The sequence below is a fragment of the Colletotrichum siamense genome, assembly GCF_013390195.1.
Source record: "Colletotrichum siamense strain Cg363 chromosome Unknown KSG_Cg363_contig04, whole genome shotgun sequence".
Lineage (NCBI taxonomy): Eukaryota > Fungi > Ascomycota > Sordariomycetes > Glomerellales > Glomerellaceae > Colletotrichum > Colletotrichum siamense.
This window is the reverse complement of record NW_023501017.1, coordinates 5,986,604-6,004,515: the sequence shown is the minus strand read 5'-3', so window position 1 is coordinate 6,004,515 and position 17,912 is coordinate 5,986,604. Positions and strand designations below refer to the sequence as shown.

The window sequence follows — 17,912 nt, the reverse complement described above, 5'->3', positions numbered from 1 at the left end:
AACTGTCTTGTGTTTGAAGACACGAAAATCCGAGTACAAACACAATAAAGTGAAGTAGCACAGCTTAAATTCAACGTTTATGTGCTAAGGTATGTTGTCTAAACAAGATCTAGCCCATACTATGTGACTTGATATCCTGAACAAGAACCACATGTTGCCCTCACCTGCCACTGGCGAGGCCTGTAGGTATCTGAATACAGCACTTACTTGCTGCCATCAGCCCCAGCAGCAACACAGGCACTCGCAAAGCCGTCGCCATCAAGTTGCTTGCTCGGAGAGTTGCAGACACGGTGTCCGTCGTTGTCACCAAGCGTACAGTCCGAACAGAAAGTAGGGCAGACTTTGTTGGTAACGTCGTCGTTCTGCATCCTCCGTCAGCTTATCACTTATAGAGAAAATCGACTTCTGGATGACTTACAGGGAACGAGAAGATGAATTGTCCAGAGCCACTGGCGTTGGTGCAATAGAGTTGAGTGTGCTTCTTAGCAGCAACGCTAGATAGTGTTGATTAGCTACGTGCAGCAATGGAGAAAGCTGGTAAACAGTTTTATGAGAAATAGCAGGAGGTTTGGGAGCAAAGCTTGTGCTAGTGATGATGATCGAGGAAGCGGTTGCGTACCTTGTAGCAGCTGCGAGGAAAAGAACGGCGAAAGTGGTGGAGAACTGCATTTTTGTTTGAGTTTCTTTGAAGCGACTGGTGTAATCAAATGATTGAAGAAGCTGGTTGAAGCGATTGGTTGAGATGTGAGAGGCCGTTGATGGTTCAGGAGAGCTCTAGAGAAGGGCATTCTCAGCTCTTAAATAGTGGTCATGCTCTTCGAACATCATTAAGCCGTTGGATTGAAATATTGGGAACTAACGGCACATGCGTTTGCGGTGAGGCTGAACATCGAGAACGCTGACATTTCGTAAGTGGCATGGCAGGCGTGAGGAGCGAAAGCGAGAGCGACAGACGGAGCCACAACGACGGCTGCCGTTGGGGCTGGTTCAGTCCCACTCGCATCACGGCCACCATGGTTTCAAATACTGGGGGTCACACCGAATTTCTTGCTACGTGACTCGCATAGCGTCCACCGCACATTCTCTAGTCCCAAGTCCTATCGGTAAAGATGTGTTGTATCTCACAATTGTACGGTTGATTGCCCTTGTGAAGTGGCGGGCATTCGGACTTAGCAGCTGACATCCGAGCTCAATCAATTAATTTCATACCCTCACGGTGTCTTGCAGCTTAGCCGCTCCCAGGACAACGCAAACGCCGTTTTTTCTGCTTCTCTCCCCCGGATGCGAAGCCGGTTGCGAAGACACGTATGGGTCTTCTGGTGGATTTATCGGAGTTCACCAAGACTCCAGCCGCGAAAACACTCGCGCTCCGTGATGCTTCACGAATTTCTTGCGAAAGGTTTCTCTGCTGTAATCACAACATCCATGATTAATTCTTCTTTCCACTAGTCACGGGGAATCCCTCCCGTCCGGCTATGAACTCTTCCGAAATGGCTTGTTGACGCGTGGCGACGTTGCTATCGCATCTTAATATTGTCAAGATGGCGGCTCTTAACCCTTCACTGCTACCCTCTGCCGGCTTTTCGGTACGTTAGCTTCTAGGCCAAGATCCAGTCACGCCTGGCGAATTAATTGATCCCCAGACCTTATTGTTGCGCTCTTCAGCCTTACGGAGTGGCTTATATGAGCACAAGATGTGGCGAAGCAGCAATGCGTTCCCTAGTAACGAGTCATACTATATCACGCTTTGGGCAGTCTGACGGGTCGATTGTGGGTGCTATAACATCGCCCTGAATATCACAATCTTTGCGACCCAATGTGGGTTTATTGCGGCGGATCAAAACCTGAAGTGGTCGAGCGAGGCAGAATAACGTGGGAGTACCAAACAAGACCACGACCATAAGCAAGTGTCTTAACCTCTGACGAGTCTTTGCAGACCGCATTGAATGGCTGCTGTTAGTGAGATTATGATTCCCACGTTCTTGCATTGCCTCACCCACCAACGTCCACCAACGTACTGTTCGTCCGAGCAAGTACCGAAAACATGCCGCCTATGGGCTTTTGTCAGCGGGGTTAGCTCCCGTTTGCCATCGCTGTTTTGGGGCATTTTCGTCGCTCACGCTCTATGCGTCTTCTAAAGGTTACAAACACGGCAAAATGATTTGGGATGATGACTGAGATATCCAGAACACACGTCATGTGATGAGACGTCTTTCACCTTGTTAGAGAAAGAACAGGGAGGCTTTCGGTAGAGTGAAGTGAACTGAGACACAAATATCACAGAATTGGTGGTGAAAATTCTCTATAAGTTGAATTGTGTCCTACTCTCCATAATGCAAAATATAATTCGACATCCTGGGCCACTCTTTGGTGGTCGGCGTTGAAGTCTAGACCGCTTCTCAAGTGACCGGAACCCGGAACGCCGATGGGCTCTCGGGAGTCACCAAGTCCCCGCCCTGTGTCCCGTCTCCACAACCCCGCAACTAGGTACTGCATGGGACAACTTGGGCCGAGGTTTTTGAATCATGCCAACTTCTGCCTGCAATTGTCACCCAGCATTCCATGGTTAACTGCATGTCCGATAGACTCCAAATGACTGCCCTGGGCCCCAATCCTGCGGAATCGGATGGAGGTATGCCCGCAGCTGACCTGCCATCATGCGAGGGTTGCCGACGGCGCAAGTTGAAGTGCACCCGCCAAAGGCCGCTGTGCTCGAACTGTGAACGGCTTGGTAAGTCACTCTAAATTCAACCTTCGACGGAACAAATCCCATGCTGACAAAACCAGAGATTGACTGCATTTATGAAAATAGGCGAAATAAACCGGGGTTAAAGGGTGGCGCCGTCGAAAGTCTCAATAGAAGACTTGGTAAGCAAAACGCGTCTCATACGTGACCGTGCAGATGCTCATGCTTTAATCTAGAGGCGGTGGAAAACGCTGTCTTCAGCAACAACGAGTTACCGACTGCTTCAACTGGTAGTAACGTGGATAATCAGACGTCATCGATCGTAGGAGTTCTTTCTACCCTTGCGACTGAGATCAACAAGCTGAATTCCACAATTGGAGCGAGTCTCGTGTCACATTTGAGCTCTTCCGAAAGTGGACCACAACCAAGCTTTGGAGGAAACAGTCACAATGACCAAGAGTCCTTTCGACCGAATAAGCGACCAAGATATGAGGAACAGCGTCTTGCTCACATGCAGTCACCCGTCCTAGGGGACGAAGACCCGACGCTTGGTTTTCCTTGCCAGCTTTCAGAACTACTTGATGCATACTTCACCCGAGTTCAGCCATGGATTCCACTCTTGCAAGAAGCAGGCTTCCGAAAAAGATTGCTGACGTCCGACAAGACGAGTGTATCTGTCATCTTGCACGCAATGTTGGTTGCAGCGTCACGGTTTATTGAGAGAAGGGACCATGAACCAAGCGAACTCAAATCGCAAGTTCAAAGATCACGAAATCTTGTGATCGCAACCTCGATGAACGCCCTCAATGTTGAAAGCCTGCAAGCATTGGCAATTGTCGCCTTTTCTGATGTAAGTAAGCACCCCGAAGCTAGCCATCAAGCCACTCGCCCAAAGATTTACAAACCCCGATAGATTGGCAACGGAGAGTGTGATAAAGCCTGGCCTATCATTGGTTCGATCTCCAGATCAGTTCAATACCTGCAGCTCAGTTATGAGGATGAAGACCGACAAAGGCGTTCATCATTTATCCGCCCTTCGCCACATCTTACGGGGCCGAGAAATTGGGTTGAGGAGGAAGAGCGACGCAGGGTATTCTGGAACATATTTATCTTGGACAGGTCGGTTCACAGTTCGGCGCGTTCACAAGCCATCCAGAGCTAATTCATCGTACATGAAATAGGTTCTGTTCAATGACTACCGGGTAAGTACAATTGTACCTGCAGCGTCTCGCATCATAATTGCTGACTCTAATGGACAATGAAAGATGCAATGCCAGTCTGACAGCAGTTGATGTCTGTCGAAGGCTACCTGTTTGTGGTGGTCGTTGGTATGCCGAGACGCCGGCGGTGACTCCGTACTTGGGCATATGGGATCGTTCTTCAGCCAAGATTGGCAACTCCATTACTTTTCTTCCTACCCATCACTCCAGCCCGTCGCAGTCACACACTGTAGATGCTCAAGCTATTACAAATCTGGCACGTCCTGAGACCCGAGGGGCTGTCGCATCGGCTCCCGTTGATATGTCAAGCATCGGGGCTTTCGCCTACTACATCGAATCCATCGAGTCACTAAGCCGGATCAACACCTACTTTCTGCAGGAGAAGGTCAACTTCAGTGACAGAAAAGAGGTTTCGGATTGGCTGACACGGTTTAAAGAACTGGATCTACGCTTAGTTCAGTAAGTAATAATTCGCATCCTGAAGTAGCTTTTAGGCTGACAACAGTATGTAGCTGGAAGATGTTCCTGCCTCAGCAGTGGAAGGATTCGGGGATATCGCGTAGAGAAATGCCAGGTGTCATGGATCCTAACATGACTTTGGCCCACACTACTCATAACACTTCCATGATTCTATTACACCAACGAATCGCTTATCCAGCACATGAGCTGCGTGGTATCAAGCTGCCGAGTAGCTACAGCGCCGAAACCTGCCTCGGAGCTGCTGTCGAAAACGCGAATATGGTGAGGAAGTATCTCGCTGGGTCGCCAGTTGAAGCCATAGTCTCTCCACATATGTCTTTCTGCTGCTTTATCAGTGCAAAGATTCTTCTAGGTGTGTTTTGACTTCCTTCCCAGGAGCCTACTCTACTTACTCAAATGGGTTCAACAGTTCATTGGAGAAGATATGACGGAGGCCTATCAAGTAGCTTCTGGGCTCTTATCGACAGCCTGGAAGAAATGAGTCGACGTTGGTCAGGAGACTTCGGGTCAGCGGGATCCGATGGAAGCTCGTTGTTTTCCCAATTCGCAACCCGTCTTCGCAAACTTCACGATCTATGCGAGAGTAATACTCATTTCCGTTTAGCATTACTTGAATACGCTGACGAGATCATCAACGAGGAGATTTTGGCCCAGGCACCGACCAAACAGGCAGACAAACCATCCCAAATTGCAGGATATATCTCTCAGAGCTCGGTTACACCAGTCATGTGCGACACTTCATCTGTTGAGTCGACCGGCGACGAGCTCTCGGCGATATCCAGGGTTTTGATGGATGAAGAGTTTGCTGTAATGGATCGCATTATGAGCTACGACGATATCATGTTCAACACAAGACTTGAGGATTTTGATGCAGGCTCGTCCGATATGTGGCTCATCCAGGAAAGCGATAGTGGTGACCAGACGGGCTTGTGAACGCACTACTATGCGCCTAAACCCACACATTCATTCCGTCTCATATCCGTAAAATTGATACCTTTAAGTTATAACGATATAAAGTCCTCCGAGGTTTGGATTTGGCCAGGTGTGTTCATGAGACGGATGCTTGGCTGGTCTGCCCATCGTTGCCTCAGAATCCTTGCCTGACCACCTCTAGCTAGATATGCGTTGCTTGAGATAGCAAAGACCTTGGTGACAATGATTACATCATCAATCCGGCCCAGGCTTATGATATTGCTCTCTATCATGGGGATTAGAGAGCGCTGGGTCATGATGTTGGTGTTGGCCTCTGGCTTTAATGGTGAAAATTTGGTCGACATTGATGCACTCGAGATTACATCGGCACTGATTCCAGATGCACCTGACTCGCCCAGAATCAGGACTGAGTTGGCGCCGATGATAATCAGTTCTGCTTGGCCGAGCTCGTAGGCGTCATTAAAGTCATCATCAGCCATCTCAAGCAGATTACGGGTGTTTCGTTGTTGATGGCCATTGATGGCGAAACCACCTTCTGCTGTGAACAGCCTACTGAGAGGTCCAGCTGCTTTGATGTGATGAACTCTTACATGCCAGTCCGGCCAGCGCTGAGTTGGGGGGAGAAGGGTCGTTGTCACCGTCACACTGCGATCAGCCCATGGAAACCATTCAACGGTAGCCGAGACGACCTCTTCATTTGCTTTCCCGTGTACGACGGCCGTCCCGTATGTTGTGTCGCCGCACTTGTATTTCCCGACCCATGTTTCCATCCCGTCTCGGCTGAATATCAAGGCGTTGTCGGGTGCAACCTGGTGAAGTGTTGCCTGGGTTGTGGGAACTGAAAACCCAAAGGAGGACGAGTAGGCGAACTTGCAGTACTTCGCCTGGTGGCCTTTGAACGTGACTCCCATGAATTGAGCGGTTGAAAGCATGAAATGGTGGTTGCCTCTCGGGTGATTACAGAAGATTTGCCGAGGAGCAGGCAGGAGCTTAATGCCGGAATCCGTGGAAACATCGGGATATGGCACTTCAGGGTCAGTCCAAAAGGCGTTGTTCGATGACAGTGCAACCACCACAAGTGATTTGAGACACCAATAAGGCGATTGTGGTGAGTTATAGTCTTCGGTAAGATACATGTTTCTAACAAGGACTGGTTAGCTTCTCAGGTAGGTGAAGGGGAGAGACGACGCACGGATAGACCCAGCCAAGGTTCAACGTCCCATCTGGGAAGAAAATATCTTTTGAGTTGTTGGCCCACCATCGTAAGTGGCGGAGCAGAAATCCCTTCACAGCGCCGGGGCTCGCTAGGGGTGCCGGCATGTTCGGTACATCTGCGAGAGCAAGGGCTGCAAAGAACCCGGCGGCGGCGAACCGGTAGGTAAGTGAGCGACCGAAAGGTATCACGGCGCCGTTGAAATTAAAAAACCTCCAAAAGCCAGCACCGAAGTCTCGAGCTTGTTGTTGATATTTCGCTGTTCTTGCAGGATCACGATCGCCAGCAAATCTTACGTAAAGCAGCTGGCTGAACTGGATTGCAAAACTGCCAGAGTAAAAACAGGCATTTCGTCCGTTTGGAAGTGCATTGGCTCGACCCGTCTCTCGAAAGACCCGATATTCCTCGTCGTCTATGTCAGGAGTTCTCCACAAGCCATCACTGGACCATCCATCCTCCAAGTAGAATGTGTCGAGTACTTTCAAGTCGTCCTCGATTTGATCGCGCACCTCCGGGGTATCAACGTTACACACACGGGAAAGGGCAAGGTTGGTAAACACCCGAAACCAGAGCCAATTAGCTCGATGTACTAGTTTGGTATTCATGCTTGAAAGCCAGGTGACGAGGTTCTTCCGGGTCTCGGGACGAAGCCGATCCCACAACATATGTCGAGGTGCTGCCAGCAGTGCAAAGGAGATCATCTCGGCCTCGACCATTCGCTGGTCATAGTCTTGAATATCGCCCCAGTATTCCGGATGATCTGGGTCAACGCCAGCGTCGAATCCATCAATCCAAGGTTGAACGAGCTCCCAATTGGGATCGCCGCTCATCAAGAGTGCCCCGACAGCCCACAACGGCCTGGCAAAGCCCTCGAGCTGTGCTGCGTTTTCATCGAAATGGGTACCCGTGGCAACTGGAAGCTTGACTCTTGCCTTTCCATGAGAAAAATATTGAATAAGAGGCTTGATCAAAGCTTCTGTGGCCCGCACCACGTCATCTCGGGACTTCAGTGGGTTGTCAGAAAAACCAGGTAGGGGTGACATCTTGCTAGATGGCGAAACCTACTGATGCAAATGCACCGAATAGAACTTGCGCCTTTGGTATTTGGCACCAGACGAGAATGACCTTCGCTTTGTCTCTCACAGCAGGAGAGCAGTGCTAAAATCGGGGGTGAAAGATCTCGGGCAACCATCGGCCGGTGGACGAACTGCGGGCCCGAAGGGGGTCTACCCCGCGTTTGAGTTGGCACCCATGACTGGAGAATGTTCGGGCTGCAAGGTTTGGAACAGAGCCAACCGGCTTTTCGGAGCATTTCATCTCGGTGAGATACTTGTATTCCCTGAGAAAGGTGGAATAGTTTGCCTGGCCCAAATACCAACCCTCGTACTTAGTGCCACCTAAGTTTGAGCAGCCGTCTGTACCCGTAAGCTCGGGGATGAGCTTGCGCAAGAAGCCTGTTATCTCTTACCTGTGTCGAACTTATAATCACTCTCAACTTCCCATCAAGTTGTTTCAATGCTGGTCGAAATACGGAGCACTCGGGAGGCCTGGCTTGTCAATAACCCCACAGCCAACGTCGGAAGCTGCCCTCAGCAGACGATGCCGAACACAACCCCAGCCCGTCTGCCTTTGCAAACGCTGAGAGATCGTTTGTCGGAGTTGTTCTCCGAAAACGTGACAGCAAAGATCATCCGAACCGCTACACAAAATCTGATTGACAACGCAAGTCTAGGCACCTTTCCTTGGATTGGTGACTTTCGAAGGTCTCAATACTGACAGTTATCAGGACCCGCCCAAGAGATTTCCTGAGACGGTACCGCAGATCGGCCCCAATTATGGCCAGTATCAATCCAGAAACATCGACTTTTGGACCTGTGGGTTCTTTGCAGGCAGCCTCTACTCACTTCTTGAGAGAGCCATCAAATGTCCCCACACGATCAAATCAGATAATCCAGACATCGATGTGCCCAAGCTACGAAGACGACTCCAAGTACTAGCACAGGCCTGGTCAGACCCCATCCATGGCGAATCCCGACTTACCAACACTCATGACCTTGGTTTTATCCAAATGCCCCATATGAGACCTAGGTGGGAATTGTTTCATGATGAAAAGGCTCTCAACACCATCTTCACGGCTGCCAAGAGCTTGCATACTCGATTCAATCCTGTCGTTGGAGCTATAAGGTCATGGGATCAGTTGACATGGTTGAAAATCCCACCTATTATAGGCATGGATGACAACTTCATCGTTATCATCGATTCGATGTGCAACCTTGATCTTCTCTTCTACGCCGCAGCTCACTCTGGTGACAAACAACTCGCAGATGCCGCCATTGCACACGCCCGTACGCTCCTGAAGTCACATCTACGACTAGAACCACCGGAGCTAGAGCAACGGTTCCCCGGTTCATTGTACAGCACCTGCCATGTCGTCAACTTTTCACCAATCAATGGAGAAATCAAGGGACGGTGTACAGCACAAGGATACAGTACGTCGTCTACTTGGTCACGAGGCCAAGCATGGGCCATTTTGGGGTATGCCCAGACGTATGTCTGGACTGGGGAACGTGAATTTCTAGAAACGGCATGTGGACTTGCAGAATACTTCTTATTACGTTTGGAGAAAGCACCAGCAGCGGTTGAAGTCCCGGCACCGGATGGTTCCGAGCGGAAGATTGGGAGATACGTGCCGGTGTGGGACTTCGATGCTCCGATTGAAGATGGAGAACCCCCGCTGCGGGATACCTCGGCCGGGACCGCGGCTGCCAACGGTTTGCTGATCCTAGCCCAGTCTCTTGCGGGACAGGGTCTTCGCGATGTCAGCGACCGATTCCTACAGGCCGGGCTCAGAATCGTGGAAGAGACTTTGGAATTTTCCCTGGCTGAAGAGAAGGCTCGGCTGGACGTTGGAACGAACGGTGAATTGACGGGCGTCGACGTGGTAGGAGGCGAATGCTTTGAGTCAATCTTGAAGAATGCCACAGTCTGTAACAATCCAATGAGCAACCATCGAAAAAAAGACCACGGGCTGGTCTATGCTGACTACTATCTGGTGGAGTTTGGTACAAGGCTGTTGCGGATGGGGCTGGTTTGAAAAGGGCAGGGCTAGAACAGTGACGTCGACCTTCTCAATAGCCATGCGGCCTCCCGTTCATTCTTATCTTGCTCGGTCCTACCGGGCATGTCACCTGGACACATCTCGTATCTCTGGCCAACAATGGACGGCGAAGGGATGCGGCCAAGATATTGGCAGAAATACAGGGACCTCAATTTAAGACATGCGTCGGCCCACCCTTGATGTCCAGCCCGAGCACCGGGGCCCATATTGTATCGTTCCTGTGAAAGAATCCCACTCAGAGTCGACCTATCAAACAGGGAATTCCATATCAGCCAGGGCTACTCGCACACACAAGCAAGCCAAGTTCTGGGGTGCATTGCCAACACCGTGGGATTTCTCTGCGATAGATGCAGCCAGATGGACCTTGAGCCTGAGAGATATTCCTAGATCAATGTGACTTTCGGAATATACTCCGGCACGCATGATTGGAGCATTAGGCTCAGAGCGAAGTTGAGCTGTCTTCCTCGCGCATACACTACGCCACAATAATCATAGTTTCAGTGGCGCTTCTCCGATGAGCCATATCCTCGGCTCAGGAACAAAGTTGAAAAGGCATCAACAGGCGCACCTTGAAGGGTTGATGGCTTCGATCAGGCGGCATGCTCTGCATGGAGGAGCCTTTTGGGTGATGTTGGTGGCGACCCGGGACCTAAACTTATGCGAGAGCACGTGTTATTCGTCACTTTCACAACCAACAAGGTCCTTTTGTCCAGACTGGCCTCCTTCCCCCGCCTGTCATCCCACGTCAAAGTCTCTCGACTCCACGGTGACACCGACCCAGCGCAATTGAACCACCACGGAGCGGTTTGCTTATTAGGTCAGACCGGAATCCCGTCAGGTGGGGTCGATCGCGTCATTCCGCTCCGGTGATTCGACGGACAATCGCCCTTGTCTCCGTTCTCGGTCTTGGCCGGGCGGATACCGGTACTGTAGAGCCTTGTCGCCAAGTCCGCCGAGACCTTGGCTCACCGGGATGTTTCTCTCGGCGCTCCGCCTCCAGCTCCCGCCCGCGATGCCACGGGAGACGCGCTGCTGGAAGGATTCGCTAAGGTCTTGTCCTAGGTAATGCTAAGACTTTTGTTACCCACATACCCTCGACCCGTTGGAAGATGGCAACGGACGAGAACCCCACGAGGCGTGAAACCAAACAAGATTGCGTGCTTGCTGGCGGCGGTTGGTTGTGTGGGCAGGCTGGGGGCGTTCGCGTCTTGCGGCGAAAACCCGAGTGAAAGTTCTGCAGACCAGCAGGGTCGCATCAGATGCTTGGGGGACCTCTAGAGCTGAATAAAAAGGCAGCATGATGATGGTCCATGTGGTACGTACCTAGAGGTAGAGGAATGATTTCTCTTCTCTTGCTTCTCTCTCTCTCTTCGTCCTTCTCCACATGAGTCTTCGAACTCTCTGAAGTGATCTTCATCCCACAAGGTTCCATCATTTGGAGTCATTCGCACCTCATCTTTGAGCCTCACATGCAGTCAACATAAGCTACCCTCAACAAGCTCAACCACACGATTCCGCGCCCCGGGTAACTTCCGGGACGGACCTTGATCATCGGCAGACGGCGCATATCTCGTCTTCCACGTGGCGTAGGCATGGACGTGCTCAAAAAGATTGGCGGGTGGTTTGCGCCTCCGCCTAACAAGGCAGAGGATGGGCGAGATGCGTGGCCCTCACGGGCGGCCTTCCTGCTGGCCTCTATGGGTGGCTGCGCTGGCATGGGTAACCTCCTACGATACCCGTCACAGGTGTACAACAATCATGGACTGCAGTGGTACATTCCATATTTGATGGCCGTCTTCATTATCGCAATTCCTGTTTTGGTGCTGGAGATTGCTATTGGGCGTTTGTGTTCCCCTCCCCCAAATGCTACCGCGTCTAATGATTGTGAATAGAGGCATATCGCGGAGGAAGTGTTGTCGCCTACAACAACCTCAACCAAAAGCTCAAGGGCACTGGGCTATCCCTATTGTATGTCGGTTTCGTGGTCGGCCCTTACTTCGTCGTCAATCTGGCATGGATCATGAACTACTTCCGGCAATCATTCACCAGCCCGCTTCCGTGGACCAACCGAGGCGAAGAGTTCTTCAATCGCGATGTAGTCGCCAACGTCGACCCTATTGTAGGGAATCTTACTGCCGATGGCAGTGCTGTCGCCAACTACACACAGTATCCAGGCACTGCTCTGCTGGGTGAGACGGTCGGATGGACCCTCTTCACCTGGTTTCTGTGCTGGCTGTGCATCTTCCGTGGTGTTGGTTTGACGGGCAGGGTGGTCTACTTCACCATGGGCCTTCCGATTGTTGTCACAATTGTACTCATTGGAAGATCAGTCTCCCTGGAGAACGCGGGTGAAGGTGTCAAACTGTATTTCGCGACGTGGAGAGGCTCTCAACTTGCCAGCGGACAGGTCTGGCAGACAGCCTGCGGGCAAGTTTTCTTCTCAACTGGTGTTGGATTTGGCTACTTCACCTCCTATGCGGTAAGCATTGCGCCAACAGCTTCCGTATCCTCCTACGTAACTGACTCACTCCGTCTAGTCATACAATCGTCAGTACTCGAATGCTGTCATGGACTCCATCCTCATCGTATGCAGCAACGTTCTGTTCGAGAACATTGCAGCCTTTGCTGTGTTCGGTGTTGTGGGCTATCTGGGAATGTACCCTGATCCTGAGAACCCTATTGGAGGTTTCACAGTGGGCTTCCTTACCCTTCCTCTCGCCGTCACGGAGATGCCTGGCGCCAACTTCTGGGCTGTGGCCTTGTTCTTTACTCTCATGGTCTTGGGTTTCAGCTCGGCCTTCGCCATGTTGGATGCCATTGTGACTCTAGTCATGGACACTGGCATCAAGTTCTCGCGTCCGGTTGTTGTAACAGCGCTGACGATTCTCTCGTTCCTGCTATCACTCCCCTACTGCACGGAGTTCGGCTACTATCTTTTGACCGGCATCGACAAATGGACAAACGACGTCGCGCTGGTGTTTGTCGTATTTGCTGAGTGCGTGACATCCACGAGCGTTTACCGTTGCAAGGATGTCATTGGACAAGTCGGCAAAGTGCCGTTCATCATCTACAACACGGGATACATCTTGGGTATGGTCCTCGGTGTTGCCCTTGCGCATGCAGTCAGTCCCGGTGCGGGAGCTGGTGTAGGATTTGGACTCTTCTTTGCTGGATGCATAGCTTCCGTTCTGATGAGCAAGACTCCCGATTCCACCCCCCCTAGGTTTTGGGGCAAGAATGATTTCGTCAGCCGCCTATGGTATCTGGCCTTCTACTCCGTAAGTATGGATTCGTTTCATTCCCGAGATCAAGCTAACTCCTGTCTCAAGGGAAATCAACTTCGCCGTGACCTCAATATCATTATTGGAAGTGGCAAAAACTGGAATATCCCGACCTTCTGGCCCGTGTTGCTACGCTACGTTTCTGGGCCAATTCTTGCGATCGTCTATGGGTTCTCGTATCCCGCATTCTACAAGCTGCGGTACGACCCGCTTCATATCCTCGGCTTTGGCGTCGGACATATTGCGCTTCTCATCATCTTCGGCAGCTTCATCTTCCCCAGATGGTATGACCTGTTCATTCCTGCGAAGCGCCAGAATGAGGGTAAACTCGGATATGCTCCAAATGTCACCATTGGCGCGGATGAAGCGCAAGCAGTAGCGGCAGGAAACCTTGAAGAGGGACACTCAGAAGGTGCGACGGAGAGGAAGGAATCTCCTATATCACCAGAGAACGAGCTGATTACCACGGAGGAAAAGAGGGCCACCAACTGAAATCACCTCATGGTTTCATTTCTCACTTCTTTCCTTTATCTTCCCTTCTACTTCGGATGGCATATACCTGTTGGAGGATTCGGAAGCATTGAACAAGAACCAAAATGACTATTGGAGCTGCGCCGTAAAGAAGGCCAGTCTCCGAACCTTACCTTGCGCCGGCCCACCGTCAATTTGTCCCAGGCTCCCAGCTCGGAACTAACTTGACCCAGAGCATCCAAATCACATGTGTCTGATTGAGCGTTGACTTCGTATTACAAGACTTGGCTAATTCCAGATACATGATAGACCCGCGTCCTTTGCCCGTTAACCGTCGCCCCTACACGGCCGAGATAGGACCTGCCAGCTTTTCTAATACCATCGCTCTTCTTCCTCGAACATATAGATCATTCATTGACTTCTCCTTAGTCACCAATGAGAAGCTTCAACGGCAATAGAAGCTCAAATCGTAGTTTCTCCTCGACCACAGCGCCGAGCTCACTCGTCATTACATCTATTTACAATGAAGCTGAAAGGGTCTTGGCATCTTCACAGCGCATGACTTTCACAATAGCAAACAAACAGGACACAGCCACCGGCCGTACATCGTATGATCTAACGTACCCTGCTCAAATTTGACAGATCCCTCAGCTGCCTTCGACGTGTAAGCGGGTTGAGATCCTACCGAATTCCGCTGGCTTTTGCTTTTCTTTTAGCTCATTCGACACATCTTCAAGAGACACAAGAGCCATGATGCCATTGCTGCCTACGGATTCGATGGTGAAAATGGGATAATTCAATTTCATTTCCCAGACTTTATGTTGGGCTTGTCTTGGAATATTTGGAAGTGCCGGTTTTCGAATCACTTTACATGGTAGGTATTCATATCGTCCACTGGTTTTCATTCACGTAGTCGACCAACTGGCATAGCATTTCAAAGACCTTTTCATTTTATTGTCGTTATTTTGACTGAAGTGCCTGGCCTGCGTGATCACTTTGTCAGGTGACAGGCCCAGCAGGGTCCTCGACCGGAGATGCTATGGTGTGGACAAGGATACCCGAACAACCCGGATCTGCGCTTGGGGTCTCCAACTTCGTCGCAACATTCGCAGAGTTCTTCCAGCCGAGGTTTATGCCGCTGTTTGGAGTTCCACGAGTGCGGCGTGCGGGGGAAACGGTATCTCGGTCCCTCGGGTGCCCGTGCATACTCGACTCGAATTGACCGCCCAAGCAGGTTTTGTTCATCGTTCCAATACCCGTTCTTCAGTGAAGTGAGAGTCTATGTACTTCTGTATCGATAAACAACATCCAAACTTCATTATGCCTTTGCGAACCAATCTCCCCGGACACCTAGCCTCTCGCGCCAATGGTACGGCACGCATTGCGTCGGCCTCGGGGTCGGCGGCAGACAGGCGAGGGGGATTGGTAGAGTTAGCTCGGGACGAAGATGTCCAGTACATCGTTGGTGACTGGATGTCAGAATACAATATGGCGCTCAGAGGGGGTGCAAAGGCCGACGACCCTCTGAACTCAGCAGAATTTGAGCCTTCCTTCCTCGAAGCGATTGAGCCGGCCCTGAAATACCTCGATGCACGGCGGATTAAAGTTGCGGTTAATGCTGGTGCGAGCGATACGAAGAAACTCCACGATGTCTTGGTCAATGTGATTGCAGAAAAAGGTCTGAAGCTGAAAGTCGCGTGGATAGAGGGAGACGAAGTCATAGATGTTGTTCAGAAGGGGCTCAAGTCAGGGGACGGATTTAGGAATCTTACAACAGGTATGGTTGCAACACTCAGGTAAAGATATCTCGATGGCAAAACTGATATGAGAAGGCGAGAACATCAAGGACTGGCCGTATGAGCCCATTTACGCGCAAGCTTACCTCGGATGCTGGGGTATCGTCGAAGCCTTCAAGCAGGGCGCTCACATCGTCCTCTGTGGAAGAGTAGCAGATGCTTCGCCTACCGTTGCATGTGCCGCATACCACCACGGGTGGAAGAGGGACGACTTGTCACAGCTCGCACATGCGCTTGTGGCAGGTCACTTCATCGAGTGTACCACTTATGTGACAGGCGGTAACTTCTCTGGGTTCAAGACGCTTCCTGGGACATCTGTTGATGTTGGATTTCCGATTGCGTCGGTCGAGGGAACTGGAGAGTTCACAGTCTATAAGCAAGCAAAGAAAGGGGGCATGGTTACACCTGAGACGTGTAAGGCCCAACTGCTGTACGAAATCCAGGGGCCTTATTACTACAATTCCGACGTCGTCGCCATCCTTGACAACATCAAGATGGACAAGGTCGGAGAGAATGAAGTGTAGGTGACACCCAGAAATGTTCTTAGTGCATGCTAATGGCATTCAGGCGAGTGTTCAACGTTGGGCACATTAAACCACCCCCGACCACGAAAGTCGGTATCACTGCAAAGGGAGGATTCCAAGCTGAAGCACACTACTTTCTCTGCGGACTTGACATACCCGAGAAGGCTGCTTTGTTTGAACGCCAACTCAGACACGTCTTTGACGAGTCGAAGTTTTCCTGCCTCAAATTCCGGACAAACGGGTCATGCCCTGTCAATCCTTCCAACCAAGATGCAGCGACCGTCGACCTGCGCATCTTTGCCCAAGCCCGCGACGAAGACACCCTTTCATCATTGAAGTTCCTCAAGCCAATGGTCGACAACATCATGCAAAGCTACCCAGGTGCAACATTCCACATGGACACGCGACAAGCCTTCCCCAGAGAATATTACGAATACTGGGTCAGCATCATACCCCAAAGTGCCGCTAAGCACGTGTGCCATCTTCCGTGGAAGAATCAGCGAGTGAGCATCGATCCGCCGTCGGATACGGTTGACTTTGTGTACAACCAACCGACGTATGAGACTAAGGACCCGATCAACGTGACCACCCTCGGGCCGACGACTCGAGCACCACTAGGATATGTTGTGCACGCGAGGTCAGGTGACAAAGGTTCAGACAGCAACGTTGGCTTTTTTATGCGAAATGCCGATGAATGGGATTGGTTGAGATCGATATTGACTGTCAGCAAAATTCGAGAGTTGCTGGGTGAGGATGACATGGGAAAGCCCATATTCCGATTTGAGCTTCCACACCTGCATGGTTAGTCAATTCACTCCAAATTTGTCCCGAGTATCGCTAACATCAATTCACTTTAGCTGTGCACTTCCTATTGAAGGATCACCTAGATAGAGGAGTGACATCCAGCTCTTCCTACGACTTTCTGGGTAAGAACGTGGCTGAGTACTTACGCTGCAAACATGTCGACATTCCAAGCAGGTTTCTGGACCGTGGCAGGATTTAAGAGACTGGAAAGAAACAATCCAGAGTGGTTGGGATTAGTCCTGATTGTGTATCCCTTGTGTCGATGAGGCCCGACGTCACTGCAAATGGACTGGGCTCCCCTGTAGACGCCTGCCTCGCGAGGCGCAGGTGCTCAAGGTAGTACACCGAGGAATGGCCTGCGCCTCAAAGATTGTTAAGTATCCGTAGGAGGATAGAAAACGGTTGGGCCCGTCGATCATTTTTAGCTCCGTCTTTTTTGAATCTGGAGAAGGGTCTACCCCGCGAATTCTTGACGAGAGGGTGTCCTGTCAGCCTGTTGGACTAGTGAGACCACGAATGGTTTCGTTTGTGAGACAGACCTTCCCTTGAAATCTTCGGGCAGGCTTCCTGAGAGAAGATGCTAGGATCCAGCCACCCATCCTTTGGTTTTCCCATCAATTCTCATACGGTGTTGAGAGCAGGGCCTCCCTGACTGCAATTACGTCTGTCCGGAATAATGATTGCCTTGCAGGCAAGCTGCACTATCCCTAACTTCCGGTTTGTTTGCTGATGATCCTTGTTCAGAACATACATCATTTACTGCTCATTCAAATAACGATCAACGGTGCCTGGTTTACGATGCCAGGCACGGTTTGCGTGGTCCTCACCTGGCCGCATCCTTACCGACATTTAGACCCAATTCACGTGGGAGGATCTGAAACTCTACTGGGCACGGCAGGGACCCGGAAGCGGAATGGGGTGACGCGATGATGATCAAGTGGCGGGACAAAATCAAGGCTGGGCAGCGAGTGCTCAGCCAGGCACCGCCCGCACCTCTCGGCTGTCGAACAAATCACCGAGCGGGTTGATGCTGCCGGATGCGCGGTCCACATTGCCGGAATAGGCAGTTTGGCGTGCCGCTCAATCCGCGGATCACTCCCTCCGCACGCCGGAGCGGCTGCCCCGCGCGCACCGGGAGCCCGGGGTAGGGCATCTGGAGCATGCCAAGTTGTGATGCGGCAAGGGCCAAGGGAGGGAGAAAACGCCCCTAAACGCGCAAGCGATCCACTGATCCGCTTTGCTTCACGGGATGCTGCAGGGTGCAGCTCAAACAGATGATGGGTGGCACGTTCCGTTGGGCTGAGACCCAGACACAAGTTGAGGCTTTGCGGTGTGTCACGTTAGGGTCAGGCGAAGCTCAGCGCCACGATCTTGCGTACCCAAACG

At 51.2% G+C, this 17,912-nt stretch overlaps 6 protein-coding genes across 6 annotated transcripts; 4 read left to right on the top strand and 2 right to left on the bottom strand.

The window, feature by feature from the left end:
* Nucleotides 1-203: 203 nt before the first annotated feature.
* Nucleotides 204-669, bottom strand: CGCS363_v007538 (uncharacterized protein; the record flags this gene model as incomplete). The annotated part of the gene is made up of 3 exons (XM_036639387.1): nt 204-362; nt 419-494; nt 620-669. The coding sequence occupies 3 exons, from the start codon at nt 667-669 to the stop codon at nt 204-206; spliced, it is 285 nt and encodes a 94-aa protein (XP_036495531.1).
* Nucleotides 670-4,207: 3,538 nt separating this feature from the next.
* CGCS363_v007537 (uncharacterized protein) lies at nt 4,208-5,319 on the top strand (the record flags this gene model as incomplete). Its single annotated transcript, XM_036639386.1, has 3 exons — nt 4,208-4,365; nt 4,419-4,738; nt 4,991-5,319. 3 exons carry the CDS (start codon nt 4,208-4,210, stop codon nt 5,317-5,319), a joined length of 807 nt encoding a protein of 268 aa, XP_036495532.1.
* A 68-nt stretch (nt 5,320-5,387) lies between these two features.
* On the bottom strand, nt 5,388-7,575 carry CGCS363_v007536 (uncharacterized protein; the record flags this gene model as incomplete). Its single annotated transcript, XM_036639385.1, has 2 exons — nt 5,388-6,459; nt 6,512-7,575. The coding sequence occupies 2 exons, from the start codon at nt 7,573-7,575 to the stop codon at nt 5,388-5,390; spliced, it is 2,136 nt and encodes a 711-aa protein (XP_036495533.1).
* Nucleotides 7,576-8,131: 556 nt separating this feature from the next.
* On the top strand, nt 8,132-9,626 carry ugl-2 (Unsaturated chondroitin disaccharide hydrolase; the record flags this gene model as incomplete). Its single annotated transcript, XM_036639384.1, has 2 exons — nt 8,132-8,206; nt 8,319-9,626. The coding sequence occupies 2 exons, from the start codon at nt 8,132-8,134 to the stop codon at nt 9,624-9,626; spliced, it is 1,383 nt and encodes a 460-aa protein (XP_036495534.1).
* A 1,616-nt stretch (nt 9,627-11,242) lies between these two features.
* SLC6A13 (Sodium- and chloride-dependent GABA transporter 2) lies at nt 11,243-13,423 on the top strand (the record flags this gene model as incomplete). The annotated part of the gene is made up of 4 exons (XM_036639383.1): nt 11,243-11,492; nt 11,543-12,129; nt 12,188-12,928; nt 12,980-13,423. 4 exons carry the CDS (start codon nt 11,243-11,245, stop codon nt 13,421-13,423), a joined length of 2,022 nt encoding a protein of 673 aa, XP_036495535.1.
* Nucleotides 13,424-14,890: 1,467 nt separating this feature from the next.
* CGCS363_v007533 (uncharacterized protein) lies at nt 14,891-16,725 on the top strand (the record flags this gene model as incomplete). The annotated part of the gene is made up of 4 exons (XM_036639382.1): nt 14,891-15,179; nt 15,235-15,718; nt 15,766-16,523; nt 16,580-16,725. 4 exons carry the CDS (start codon nt 14,891-14,893, stop codon nt 16,723-16,725), a joined length of 1,677 nt encoding a protein of 558 aa, XP_036495536.1.
* Nucleotides 16,726-17,912: the final 1,187 nt, after the last annotated feature.